The 15,899-nt window shown below is 27.8% G+C and overlaps 1 protein-coding gene across 1 annotated transcript; it reads right to left on the bottom strand.

Moving 5' to 3' along the window:
- Positions 1 to 1,201: 1,201 nt before the first annotated feature.
- Positions 1,202 to 13,386, bottom strand: Jhbp1 (Juvenile hormone binding protein 1). Its single transcript, XM_065498578.1, has 5 exons — positions 13,234 to 13,386; positions 7,361 to 7,470; positions 1,872 to 2,136; positions 1,655 to 1,804; positions 1,202 to 1,577 (listed from the first exon to the last, which is right to left on the bottom strand). The coding sequence occupies exons 1-5, from the start codon at positions 13,298 to 13,300 to the stop codon at positions 1,429 to 1,431; spliced, it is 741 nt and encodes a 246-aa protein (XP_065354650.1). The 5' UTR covers positions 13,301 to 13,386; the 3' UTR covers positions 1,202 to 1,428.
- Between the last annotated feature and the right edge of the window lie 2,513 nt (positions 13,387 to 15,899).

The raw sequence follows: 15,899 nt of genomic DNA, 5'->3' as shown, positions 1-15,899 counted from the left end.
CTAATGTACATATGTGTTATATTTACTTACCATGCCTTATACATATATTGCTTCAATTCTTTAGACATTGATCACAATATAATTTGAATTTAAAATAATGCAAAAATACAAACAATTTTTTTTTTAAATTAATTATGAAACACAAAAATGTGGATATTTTGCTTAAATTTGTATTTTTATTTTATTTTTTTGACACATTTATTTTTGTTACTTTCAATATACTATTCCTATTGAATTTTAACAACAGAAATTGTTAATAAATATCTAAATGAAATTGTTGATATGAGTATTAAAAAAAACATATTGAATTAAAAAATTATTGAAAATTTAAATCACATTTCAAACAATTTTATTCAATTACTTAATAACTTTTACCATTTTTTTCTGTGTATTTGGAGAGAAATTTGTGTAGATACGTATATAAGTTGAACATTTATTATCGATAAAGTCCTATATCGGAAGGAAATTTGTATGGGGGCTAGGTGAAATAATGTACCGATTTCAGCCAGTTTAAATAGGCTTCGTCCTTGGACCGAAAAAATGTATGTGCCAAATGTTATCGAAATATCTTCGAAATTGCGACCTGTACTTTGTAGACAAGTCACTTTCAGAGTCGATTGAACGATGTCCGTCCGTCTGGCTGACTCTCCATGTAAACCTTGTCTGCAAAGTACAGGTCGCAACTGTAAGATGCGGTCTGTATAAATACTAGGGTATTCAATTAATCGGGTTTCTGTTTTAATAGGTTAATCGATCAAATAAATTGTAAAGAAATTTGTGAGCTTATATAAGAACAAAGTGGGCTAATCTAAAAACATCGTAAATTAATCACCCTATGAGAAACTTTGGGCCTTATTTTCTAAATGCCATAACATCAAATTTAGTAGTATTTTAGTATGGCAATACTACAGCTCACTATAATAATAGTCGAGTCACAAACCTACACAGAGTTTTAGTACATGCGCTTTAAGGTATGCTATACATTTTCAGGAAACCCTTATAAACTTTGTTTACAGTGTTTAACACAGATATAAATAATATTAACACTCATTTTCTCAATCTCTGGTTATTTTTTATCGCGACAACTGAGAGTTCTCATACAAAAAAAATGTTAATTTGAGGTTTATCGTTACGAAAAACAATAACCAGATATTGAGCAAATGGGGGTAAGAGAAAAATAAAAGATAACACCATACATACATTTAATTATATATAATAAACGTTTTTATTTTCCAAACAATTTAATTATATTTTTGTTTTCCTTAATTCGAAAATATTTAATCTTAAATAATACATATGAGTAAAATCGTATAAATATATTTTAAGTGAAACTTAAAAGCAAATATTAAAATTTTGTTTTTGTATCGAATAACAATAACTATTTACAACAAGAGATACCATATACACAAATTAAACTTAAATTGAAATTTAAACATAGAACCAATCTCTAGGAACATTTTTCAACAACTGATTGGCCAATTTGCCGAATTCCATGGCCAATTTCTTTTGTAATTGAGTCTGCATGGCATCCAAAACAATGCGACCGTTGTCACGCAAGAACAAGTTGGTGGCCTCAACTATAAACAAAATAATATAGATTAAAATGTTTTTGTTTATATTTATAGTTAAAAAATATATTTATAAGAAAACTTACGTAAAATACGATTGTTATTGAAGGCATTTGCAATCTTCATATTAACCTTTTCCACATTAATGACAATGCTGAGAGAATCAACATGCAAATAGGTGGCACCATTCTTTTCATTGGTCGACACTTTGCCAGTCAAATCGGCTACACAACCCTCTGTAAATAATGAAATGGTTATAAAATAAATTGGTTTTATTAATTTTTAAATGAATTGTTGACTTACCGAAATCAGCATGGAAATCACCACCACCTGAGGCGGGTATGATCAACAAAACACCTGAACTGGTGTATTTGGCTTCAATTTTCAATTTGGGCAATAGAATTTTGGCCTCGAAGGGTTCACCATTCTCACTGAGTTTCATAGACTTAACCTGGAAATTACTGGCCCCAAAGACTTCCATATTCTTTAAGGTGATCTTATAACCTTGTGGTCCATCGGTCAGCTGGAGTGCCAGTGTATTCATTTTGAAAGGTTCTACTGAAGGTAACTGGAAATATTAAAAATAAAATAAAATTAATTCAACATTATTATTAAAACTGAAGTTTTTTTGCTTTTGTTAAATCATTTTCGTAAATTGATGTTAATAACCATGTTGCGAAATTGTTTTGTGTACTCGACTACTGCACGAAAAATAACTTAAAATGCATTTTTTGTTCATATAATTAATATTTTGTTGTTTGAAAGAGTCATACTTTGTTGTTACTTACATGTATTTAATTTTACATGTTTCTTTTTTTTTTGATAGTTAAACGCTTAAATTATCTATGACAAACGAATTTTCGTTCATAAAAGTTTATTGAACCTCAATAATGTTGTAAAGTAATAAAACAAATTGAGTTTTAGCTTAACTGCCTTGTAATTTTCGTTAAGAAGTTTTTTGATTTTATTGTTGTAACAATGAGTTATAAACATTTGCTAAAAGTTTTTATAATCCAGTAATAAATATTTCCAAGATGAGATAATGACATCTGTATGATGAGAGGAATCGTTTGACATAATTATGTCATCTTGGAATTGTTATTTACGAGGAATCATCGATATGCACTCCAGTGCATATATTCTGTAACTAAATCGATATGTGATAATTTTTCATTTCAGAAGAATGAATATTTTGCTTTTTGTTTGCTTTTATATATTGGGTTTGATACATATATAAATTTTTTTCGATTCGAAAACTTCAGTGGTATCTTATCAAGGTCAGGTTCTTTCTACAACAAAAAGCTTTCCGATACTAAGTAATATTTCCTAACCTAAGCAGTTGGTTCGTTCTTTAACCCTATTTTCTGTGATGACCTTGAGAGAGACAATTATATCTACATACAACTACTTGAAGATACAGATTTTTAATTATTTAAATAATCTTTAATCGTCCAAGCCCGTACTGTAGGGCGCTCTTGTTTGGAGTACGGCTTTTGGAAAATCCGACCATCATAGGTCCTTGCTAGAACCTAATTGACCTCGGGACTAATTATCACATGTTGTGTACTCATCAAACTATATAGGCACTCCTTGCTATGTAAAACTGGCTTCCCCTTGACCTTATGTCTAAGAACGTTCGATAGGAGTTTAACGGGCAACATGGTTTAGTGCACAAACAGACCTTTCTTTGACAACAAATTTAATGTATCGATCACGATCATGAGAACTCAGAAAAGGTCAGTGATCTGGATGAGGTTTTCCAAATACACCGAGAGAATACTTAGATTTATAGTTTTGAAATATAGTAAATAATGTTGATGGCGAGACATTCAGCAGTTTGTCTTTTTTATGTACCGGACTATATTTTTGATTCACTGTTCAATTGATTAGTATACCGCACCATTGGCAAACTATGGCTACAGGGGAGACTCTATGATTGAGCACATACTAGATGGTAGATTTAGAGCAACTGTTAAATTACAATGGTCATATGTCCTATTTATGACTGTCATCGATCAGAAACACTGATAGCTATACGCGTGAAGGTGTGCAATATCTCATATAATGCCTTCTGTAGAATAAAGGGGTTGGTGGTATCTAAATCCTTAAAATTACCACCGTAATTCAAAGCTTACAAAAATGCAGTAAAGTAAAGTGAATAACAGCGTACTGCTTCCTGGAAGCAATAAGGCAGAGCCAGAACGAGGAATCTCGAACCAAAATCATATAATACTTCAGTACAATCGCGAGTGCTTGTCGGGTTTATCGTATTTTCAAAACGGTAAAGGAAGAGGCGACTGTCGGCTTTGTACTTCGGAAAAGATAGAGTGAAGCTTAAGAAGAGTTAGAAAACTAAAGCATTTAAATGAAAATTTATAATTTATGCTCGTTTTGTAAATATTTATTTCGAATGCCTAAATGAAAATAATCACCATATTATACATATTATTGAAATAAAAAATTGTAATGTCCTTAGTCGAAATAATTTGAAAAAATTCAATTAAAGTTAAAAATCAGCCACATAAATTTATTTAATAAAAACAAGATTTAAACGAAATATGTGTATGCTTGGAGTTAGCTTATAATAACAAATTAATTAAAATATTGTTTATATTTTTGATAAGATAAGAAGAAAGTGGCAGCGGTTTAGCTCAATTTTCATTTTAACAAGTATTTTTAATTGTACCAGTAACGATACTTAATTGGTATGCAGTGAAGCTCTGGGGATATTCATACATAATTTATTTTTTCCAAGTATTGTTCAACCTATCAATGGGGCTATATGACACCTTTATTCGTAGTGGCTTAGATACTATTAGGAAATTATATAATTTTCACTTCTCTTCTTTATACACATCTCTTTTTAAGAGTTTTTTTGCTTTGTTTTTATTTCCTTTTTGTTCGCAATGAACAATTTATTGTTGCATCAGTGAATGAGACAAATGAATAATAATTTTTTTTTTGTTTCTGTTTTTGCCACTAACTGACTGAATAACTCAATTTACAAAATTGCATTTTGTTTTTGTTTGTAATTGTGGGGAAAACAAGCTGAAATCGTAGTCAGTTTGAGTTTTCTCTGCAACAAGTTTTGTAATCGATTACATGTGAATTTACAGAAAATGCCAAACAAAAATGTGTTGTACATTAAATTTGAACATTTAAAATTAAAAAACGTCTAAACTTTAGACTCCAAAGAAGTTCAAGTGTATATTACAGTATTATTAAAATAAAATATTTAAAATTATTTAATAGAAATTCATTGTTCTTTTTGTTCATAGTTTTGAATTCAAATTTAATTTCCTAGCACTATCTCACACATAAATATTTTTTTTGAAGTTTAACTAAAAATTTTAAAACATTTTGTCTCAAATCGTTAATATTGAATAATTAATGAAAAGTCTAAAATAAAATCATTAAATTTTGTTTTTGCTTTAACCTTTAAAGATGAGGAACAAATTCAAACATAAACAAAAACATAAAAAAAATATCCAAAATAATTCAAGTGCTAAATTAATATCGTTACTGGTACGAATATTTTTAAATTATTAAAACATCAGACGTTAAGCGTCAAAACAATGTCAGTAAAGATGGAAAACTCGACTGAGAAATCGGCTGTGGCGAATTTTATAAACACTACTGTAGTCGTGTTATTATAATTCTAGTAATAATTATTATGATTCGAATAGACTTTCACTCAAACGAAATGTCGGTATTATTTAACTTTTTATACCCACATTAGTTTTTGTTTTCCCACACTTTTTCATTTCCCCGGAAATCGGGATTAATTTTGAAATTTCCCGGGAATTCCCGCCTAGAACAAATTATTTCATTTTAAGAATGTGCACATCGTTAAAAATCTAAAAAATGTCTTTGGTTTTAAAATGTAATTGGATACAAATAAAAAAACCCAACAAAAAATTAATATAAAGAGATAAACTGACCCGATTTCTAATTTTGATTATATACAAACATGTCACCTTTTGTCATTTGTATCGGAATGGCTTCAATTTCAATTAGATTTTGTTCTACCTTTGTTATATTTCAATTAATTTTGTTAATTCGCAAAAAATAAATATTTTTTGCTTATTAAATCAAAAATTAAATAAAAAACTTGAAGAAAATCCAATAACATTAAACAAAATTCAATTCCACGGAAGGTGTTTTTTTTGTGAAAAAGCTAAATACTAAAATAATTCTTCTATAATTTCACTTTCTATAGGAATAGAATTTTGTGACAGTTCTGAACATTCACGAGTTTTTGGAATAATGTGACTAACGTAGTTGTTATTGGTTTATTTGGTGTATTTAAATCTTTTTTGTCGTATGAATCTTCTCCATTTGTTTTGGAGCTTTAACAAACTTTTAGAGAAAGTCAAGTTCAAAAAACATCACGTAAAACTAAGGAAAATAATTCCCGGGAATTCTCGCACAATTTCCCGGGATTTCGGGATTGAAAATTTTGCGGAATTCCCGGGATTTCGAGTCCCGGGAATTCCCGTGAAAAACTCTAACCCACATGCATAAATATGGGGGAATATTGATTTTGTTATTTCGCTTCTAATATTGCGAAATATTTGTTGTAGATTCATAAAAGTATTTATATAACATATTCTGGGTACTTATTCTAAGACAATGTAGCTATGTCCGTTCATCTTTTTGTCTGTTGAAAGCACGATAGAGAGGTCTAGAGTCTAGAGGGAAGGATCTAGGAGGATGAAATTTAGACCAAATATTCTCTGTTGAAAATAAATCCAAACCTACAATTAAAATACGATTGGAAAACAGTTTTGGATCAAAATATAGAAACATATTCGAACATATAGATGCATAAATCAAGCAAGGTGAAATTTACCACTGATATTTTCTAGTAATTGAAATTTATTTGACTAAAATCATATCATATAAGTTCATGAGAACTTGATAAAAGCTCATACCGACACCGTAAATATCGAACTAGCTTGCCAGAATGTGCACTTTCTTACTGGGTTCCACAATTATTTCACCACACTTGGAACATTTTTCCATAAAGTATCTTCCAGAGATATTCCAGGCATATGGAATTTTTAGTTGGAACGTATTATGAGCTTTATACGTGATCGGTTTGTTTTTATGGTGGCGACTCCTCGTAATACTAAAATTACGCAAAAGATCAAAATTATAATTGCACTAGTCCAGTATCAACATCACTTCTCTTGTCAAATTGTTGCAAATAGTATACATTTTTTACCAACGAGTTTTAAACAAATTTGATACAAATTGCAATCAATTAATTTTAATAAAATTTTGTGACCGGTATTATAATATGCAAAACAGAACATGTGATTATGGGTTAGTTCCGTGATCTGCCACAGAGAGCCTAAAATATGGATAAAAGTAATATATTGTCAACTTAAATAAAAGTTTACTTTAATTTAAAATTGCATTTCTCAAAAATCCTAGCACTAGTTGTTGGTGAGTTGGCTCAATTGACAAAAAAGTAGTTTTTTAATTGTTTGCGAACATTGATACTTTTTTGGGGGTCGCATCAGGGGAATTGAATAGAGGTACATCAATAGGTGAGATGGGTTTGTACGTTGAATAACTTAATTTACTTAAGTGTTAAATAAGTTGTAGACCGCTAAGGAATCAACAACAATTTTTTCACTGTTCAAATGCATCTCACAGATTTCTGATATGCAATTCATGTTAAAGTAAAATCTTGTTTACTCAATTTAAAATCTTTCTAACAAACGATATGTAACAAATATGACAATCAACTTAGAATAATACTTATTTTACAGTAGTAAACTCACCTCAATTTCAGGTATACCCTTGGCTAAATAAGGTTTTAAGTGTTCTAAAGAGCCTATAAAACATTTTAACAGCTCAGGATCATCTCGTCTGCACTGTTTAACGTATTCAGCTAAAAAAGAGATGGAAAAAATACAAACAAATTAGTATTTGTATAAATAAACAATTTAAATGAACAAATATTAAATAAAAAACAACTAAAAATTTTAAACAAAAATAAATTATTTAACACTTTTAATCGTCATTAACATAATTTTTAAATATGTATTGCCATCATTAACAAAATGATCATTAAAACATTTTTTCTTTTGTAAATCACATTTAGACACCTTGATTGTCTGAGATATTTGAATAGTTGGATGCTGCCAAAATTTATAAAAAATAACGTAAATTTCTTGTTGTTATTCATCGAATTGAACAACGTTTGTGTCCATGCGCCAACTAATTCAAAATTTTTAAATTCAGCTTCCGTATGCATTAATGAATGGTCAATTAATGTGGAGTGGTTTTTTTTTAAATTTAAACCAAATACATTATAATTGATGGTCTTGTATTATAATTAATATTTTTTTTGCTATTTAAACCTGTTTAAAGTTCACTGTGTCTACAAACTGTTTATTTTTTCCCAGGTTTATTTTTATTATTCAAAATTAAAACCTTCAACTTGAAATTTATTGTAAATATATGCAATCACTATGTCAATTTGCAAAAACGTTTTGTTTCAAATCAATATTGTATCATTTAATAGTAAAGATGTTAAAACACGAGAAATCCCCGTGTTTATTTAACAAATTAATGACTGTTGTTTTAACTTTAAAGTTACATTATTTAAATTTGAAGTGATTTTAAAATAAACATGTTTGGTAAATGAATCATTAAAAGGCGCACAGTGGTTTAGAATGATTTTATTTTGGTATCTCGTGGACATTTTCCCAAGAACTTGGAATTCCGTAAATTTCGGGAAGTTTCTTAAAGTAACAGTATTATTTCTGCAAAGAGAAAACAGATTGATTGTAACGGCCAAACGTCTTGCCATGTCAGAGTCAGTTGACAAAGAGCAATTAGGATTGACGTAACCGAATTTTTATCACATTTATCTGGATCGCCAGATTTGGTTAATATTATATTTTATATTACCACACCATTTCCAATTATATTTCAGACATTTCTAATTCTTTTCTAGTAGTTTCTAATTATATTCAAGAAATTTCTAACTGTGTTTCAGAATTGGCCATTTCCATTTCAGAAATTTCTAATAGAATTTTAGGAAATACATATGCAAATAATTATAAATTTCTGAAATTCAATTGGAAATTTCTAAAATGTAATTATGTAGTTACTTCTGAAATACAATTAGAAACTTCTAGAAAATTTCTCTGGAAATGTGAAATATGTATGTGAGGGAAATTAGAAACCCTTCTGAGTTGATTTGATTTTTTCGTATTTGTGAAGAGAACTAGTAGACGTAGTATACCCTAGACCACCATAATGGGGAAAATATTATTCTAACACTCAGAATCACTTTCTGAGTCGATTTCGGTTCATTATTTATCATAACCCCCATGCCCCATGAAATAGGAATCTTTTTGCCATCTTTGGCATCTTAGTTTTATATAAAAATAAATCACATTTAAAAAGTTTGTGCAGTTCGATTTATAATTGATCATAGCTCCCATAAGGTCCACTTCCGAAATTTACTTTAACGAGCATAAAACTCTTAATAATGTTGGTATTCCAAAAAATCCTACATAAATAAGTTTCACATAGAAAGAATTTAAGCGATCTAATTTCATAACGAAAGTCTATAATTGGTCGTAGAAAATTGTTTAAATAACTTTTTATTTATTATTGTTAATAATTTTAATTTATTATTGTTAATAATTTTTTTATTATTGTTATTATTATTTCAAATTCCAACAAACAGAAAATTTCAATCAGTTTGATATCAAATTGGTGTAGGTCAAGTTTTAAATCACTTTAAATTGCCTGTAGATCATACACTATTACGATTATGTATAACATCCAATCTAGGCATTTAAATTCATAATTATAACTAAACAAAACATTTAACACTCAGCTTTATTTAAAATTTTTCCATATTCTATTTTTATAAAGATACACCCATCCAAAAGTCTATTATTAAGTCTATTATTAATTAATGGTTTACGGTACAAAGTGTTTTAAAAAAGTTGTTAATTTACAGCTCCACCACCAAACAACAGCATTGTTTTGATTTTGATATTCATATTGACCTTGACTTTGTATCTCATTTTAACGACTTTGAACTCTATATTTAACTAAGTATTCAATTTGTATTTGGATTTGTTTATTTAAATTTAGCCGGCCGTTGTTTTGTTTTACATTCGTATTGATTTAAGTAAAACAAATACAGTTATGCAGTTTTGAGTTTTTCAAGTCTAAAACTCTCACAACCAGTTTTTAAATAAAATTTGTTTGTTTTAGTTCCACAAATGTCATTAAAAACGAAAATAAACTTCCGCGTGTTTGTTTGGTAAATAGTTGGTTAAAATTTTTTGTAATAACGATGACAAGAAGAAAATATATTAAAGGGTATATTAACTATAATAAACAAAACAAATATGCTAATGAATAGATGAGATACCCTACAGCGGTAAATATATAGTGAAAATATTTAAAGATTAGTGTTAATATCGAGAGAATTTATATGGGAAATTATAGATCGATCTGCCCAACATTTCTAAATATAATTTCTTCTTCTGAAACTTAATCGATTAACTGTTAATCGGTTAACCGATTAATTTTGGTCGGTTAACTGTTCGAATAATTCAAAATTAACAATTTTCAAATAACAAATAAACCGATTAATTTGTGTCGATTAACCGAAATTTCTTATTTTTTTCATTTTAACATATTTTTTTTGTAATTCAAATACAAATGTCCAAGTAAAATTACATATTTTTCGAACATCCATGAAACATGTTTAGTGAGTATAACAACTGACATTTAACTTGCATATATTTGTGGGAGGAGGACACGATAATAGTCCAAACTGGAGACATTACTGAAACGAGTATTTTATCAGAACTTATCGAAATTATTAAAAGTATTCAAAAACTAAAAAAAGTCCAAAAATTTCTCCAATGGTATAATTAGGATTTTATATGCTTAGAAAATTATTTATTTTTTGGTTGAATTGTTATGTTTTGTTTTTTGTTCATGTTTTTGTTCTTTTAATTAATGAAATACTTAAATAAGTACACAAAATTCTTGGTTTTATTTTCAGTTTAAAATTAAAATATAAATATAAATTTTTCGGTTAATCGAATAATTAAAAATTAACCGATTATTAACCGATTAAATCTAAACCACGATTAATTATTTGCTCGATTAACCGATTAAACCAGAAACCCGATTAATTGAATACCCTAGTAGATACATACTAGGGTATTCAATTATTGGGATTCTTTTAATCGGTTAATTCGGCTAATAAATATTCGAAATTATAACATAATCGGTTCCATTAACTTTAATTTTTGAAGAGAACTTAAATATTTTAAATTTTTAAAAGATTTTAAAACTATTTTTTTAATCAATTCGTGTCATATATCTCATTAAATATAAATAGATCTATTGTGAGATCTTGAGATATATAAAAAAGAAAATATAGAAAATATTTTTACAAATAAAGCTTGAGTGTCTGTAATTCTCATTCACTCTAAAGTAATATTTGTGTAATATATAAGCAACCAGTGAAATGCACATTGGAACTAGATTATAATTTCCAGTGTTAGCACATTAAAACTAAATCTTACTAAACTTTTGTATTCCCAAAAATAATTTTTGAAAATGAAATTTTATTTGAACAACGTTTTTCATATATATTTATATACAACTTAATTGTTCTTAAACGTCGTACGGATGGACATTTTGTTCTAATTCTAAAAAGTTGGACCGATTAAGCCAATTTTTAATACCATAATTTCTATAGAGAATATTTGTTGAATATTTTATCCCATAATCATTTTTTTCAGTTATTTTTAAAAAATCAAACGGTTTAATGTTTAACTGAAAATCTGCAATTTTCGAATTAATCGACCAATATTAATCGAATAACCGAGTAAATTTTGTAAATATCTTTTAAATATCGTTAAGGTGTAATTCTGCACAAATAATATATAATATACGGTATCGTATTTTTATGCAGATTGGCCTATAAGTAGTCATAGCTCCTATATAAGGACCACTTTGGAAAAAACATATTAACCTACATGAGGAGCCGCATTTTTTTAAAAATGTTTTTTTGGTATTTTTATAATATTTGGGTTGAAATCTTTTAGAAAAAATCAAGTTAGCAAAATTTTTTTAATTTTTTTTACTAAGTAAATGGCATAGGGTAACATAGAGACGAGACGTAATTGTCAAAAACCTAAGTCTGTTGTCAAAAACCTATCTCTTGCAACAACAAAATACATGCTAGTCAATGTATTTTGTTGTTGTAACAGACATATGATCTGTTGTATTTTTAAATGGGTTCTAAAAAAAATTTGTGTTTAACAAAACGTAACACAATTTCAATGTGTAATTTGTTTATATATTAGATCAGGATTAAAAACATTCATTTAAAATATTATTGTTAAAAAAACGCATAAAAAACATACTTTTTAATTTTGTTTTCAACAAAACGTACTTTTTTTCTTTAGTTTTTAATAAAAGGTTCTTTTTTCGATATTAAAATTGTTTTATATCAAACATCCTTAACATTGAATGTGGTGACTTATCGCAGTTAGATGTATCTATTGATAAGTAAGAAACTTGTTATCATTTCCAGGTTCATGCAATTTTTAAAGGGGGCGAAATAAATAAAACTCAATTTCCCAAAAATTTGAAATGTGAGAAAAAGTACCTTTTGTTCTGCGGCTCCTCACATACATATGTGCTGTGAACGGAAAGCGCCAGAAGTCCACAGCCCATATGTGGGCTATTAAAAAAACTCTTAGCTATTTATATACATTTTAAAAGATGTTGATATTTATATTTATTGGAGTTTAGCCTAAATACAACGATTTTGTAAAAAAAACTGAGGCAATCCACAGTCGCTGCCTTGGACTGTTAACGTGTTAATATTTAGTAATTATTTAGTAATACGCAGCACCATTTTGAGTTCATTTAAGATATTATTGTTTTTAAACTCCATCGAAACTGTCAACTGGCCTCCAATATCGTGTGATATCACACCTCTGGATTGTGGTTATGTGAAGTCAAAAGTTTTTGTCGATAATCCAGCTAAGATTCATGACTTTTGAAACATATCGGTAACAAAGTGTGATCGAAAATTGGACCTTCCGAATGGACCACTTATGCATGACAAGTAAATATGAGAAATTGTTTTTCTCATCAATAAATAAAGTAACGATTTATGTTTTACATTAAAATCTGACTCAAATTCGACTTTTCATAAATTAGCAATAGTCGACTTTTAATTTCAACCCTAGTATGGGTTATGCCAACCGATTTCACAATCAAATAATTGATTCGATTGTTTAAATAGATGTTTTAGAATGTAAAACATAAATATGAAGTATGATTGAAATTTTGTTTAAATTTCAATCATCCTTCTTTACGAAGCACTTAAGAAAAAAACAAATAACCTTTATAAACATTACTAAATTTTTGAGGAAATTATGATTGATGGTTAAAAATCTGAGAATTGAAAATGTCCGGCAATAACGATTTTTATTTTTTTATTATAAATTTATTATACAGTAATCATTTTTAAAATGTTTATATTAATATTATTAATATTTTTTAAAATATTTATTGTAATCCTTTATTTTGTTACAAAATTTTTTAAATTTCTAAAGTTTTCTTTAATTTTTACTTAAGAAAAACTTACGTATTTCTTTGTTTTGTTGAGCAAGTATCACTTGGAAAACAGCTAAACACAATACAAACTTCCACATTTTGATTTTTGACACTTGATATTTATTTTATTTATTGCAAAATTTTAGCACACAGATTTCAATATCCTTTTTCTTTAGTTACTATTTATTATATAATAAACTTATTTATTTCCAATATTTTCTATTAATAATTATGTTATTATTAGTTCTTCACGTCCGTTCGCATTGAGTTGAGACTTAAATCTGTCTTAAAGTTTCAACATCATCGAAATATAAATAAATAAAGCGTTTAAATGTTCAACTAAAATAGCAATAACACCAACGACAACAACAATATGGTTTTAAGCTTTAAACAAAAAACACAAAAGTGGCAACAAACAAGCTTTGTACGAATACAAAACCTACCGCTCCGCAGCGCAACGCAACGCATTGAACATATGAACACACTTCAGAAACCATCGGACGTACTCGTACTCCAGAGAAGTGTGCAAAACTAGCATGAAAACTTCGTACGAGATTCAACCATCAACTTGATCTTAATTTGCTGTATTTGTTGGTAGAATTATTTTTTAACTATTATTTTCTTTGATGTGATGATGGTGAGTTATAACAAGTAAAATACTTACATAATATTGATCGGATATTATGAAGATGTTAGTTACATTGTTTAAATATATTAATTATTATTTGCAGTGTATTACTTTTCTTAATAAAACTTTTTAGTATACTAATAATTTTTTTTTTTATATTTTAATTTAAACATTATCAGTCTTATGCAAAAAAAACCTTATTGTAGATTTAAAACACAATTTTGTTAACGAACACTTTAGCTTTAAAACCCATTTATAAAAATATTGTATGCAAAAACGTTTGTTTATTATGCCTTTAATAACTAATGTACTGATTTTTGTCTAAGCTGGCAATGCTTCTCATTTATTTCCCCTTTTTCGTTGGTAGTTTTGCTTTCAATTAGGATAAAATATTCGTTAATATTCTTTTTTTCATTGATTGTTTTTAGTAATAATAAATTTTTGAAGATAACAACTAATTTTTAGAGAAAAAATTTATATCTGATTCTAGTAAATTTATATTAAGCTAAAATGTATTAATGAACAAACTTTTTTATATAGTTTATTTCAATTATTATTAAAAGTATTCGAATGACGAATATTCTGTGATAAAATAAACATCACTGTTATATAATTTATTTTATTAATTTATTTTTATTGACATTTTGTTAAATTTTAACAAAATTTAATGAATTTCTATGTGGAAACACACAGTTAGAATTCCGGAGTGGGTATATTAGATTGTGTGGACCTTCTTCCACAATGTTTACACATTTTATTACTATATAGCATTGCAGGTTAAAAGTAAATGACAAAAATGCCAATCAAACTCACTTGTGAACCTCATGTAGTTCACTGCCGGAGGAATATCAAACAAAATCGTATACTATTAAAATGGAATTTATTCGCCAGCGGAGTGGAAATTGTTTTTAGCAATTGCTATATTATCGTCTGTTATTCCAAATTTATCTTTAAAATCCTCTTTTTTAAGATAAAAAGTAAAAAGAATTCCTTAAAATAGGTTAGGTTAAAGTAGGGTTGAACCATTATTAAATTTCATATATTTAACAATGGTTTACTACAGGTATTTTATGCTAATTTTCGTTTTTGGATATACTTTTATAGAATTTAGCTTAACAACGGTTAGTAAGCCTGTTTTAAGTTTTTTTGCATAAGACTGTATATATATAAAGGATGAAATTTTGGCATTTAGTATGGAATATTTGGGTCTTTAACGCACTATTTTTTTAAAAGGAATTTATTGGCAATCTTAAAGGATACAAATTTAAAAGGACATTTTTGTCATCTTTTGATCCTTATAGGACAAAATAAAGATAATACAAAATATTTTATTGTTTTGACATAAAATTTGTTATTGTTGGATCAGCAGGAGTATTTTTAAATAATTTTTGAAGAATGTACTTCTTTCTGTCTTTGAAGTCCTTTAAAAAGGACAGAGGATCACGAATTGAAAATCTGAAAACACAGTTTTTCTCCATTTAATTTATAGTTTTTTTTTCACTTTTTGTAGACGGTGTAATTTTTTGGTAGTATATAAAATGGTCTTATATCCCGAGTTGTTAGACTAAACTATTTAAAAATGTAGAATGAATCTTACAACTGAGAATGAATATTTTGTCGAAATTTTTGACAACATAGGAAACAAAAATATGGTTATGAGTATTAGTTCTACGATCTGAGATTTGACATCTCTGTTGATCAGACTGGACAACATAAGGATAAAGACGTTTCGGAATTAGAATCTGGTAATTAAGTATCTATAAGTACGTATACTATTGCATTTCATGAAGTCGACCATTAGGTTACGTAGCAACCCTGTTGGAAATTTCTTAAAGACTTATTTTATACAAACATCATGTCGTGTCACAGTCCCTTCTCACAATGTAATTTGTTCCCATACACAATTATTAATGGGGACTTTTTCACAAATGCACTGTGGTTCCAAATCAAAATCTAGGTGGACAAAATTATGAAAATCGGTATTTCAGAATTTGGAAAAACTAAGTTTTTTCGGAAGCTGACAATCTGCTCTCCTCCAATACAAATGGGTTTTTCAATTGGACATTTCG

This window comes from Calliphora vicina, chromosome 1 (genome assembly GCF_958450345.1).
Source record: "Calliphora vicina chromosome 1, idCalVici1.1, whole genome shotgun sequence".
Taxonomy (NCBI): Eukaryota; Metazoa; Arthropoda; class Insecta; order Diptera; family Calliphoridae; genus Calliphora; species Calliphora vicina.
Note: the sequence above shows the minus strand (reverse complement) of the source record. Positions and strands in the feature narration are given on the sequence as shown.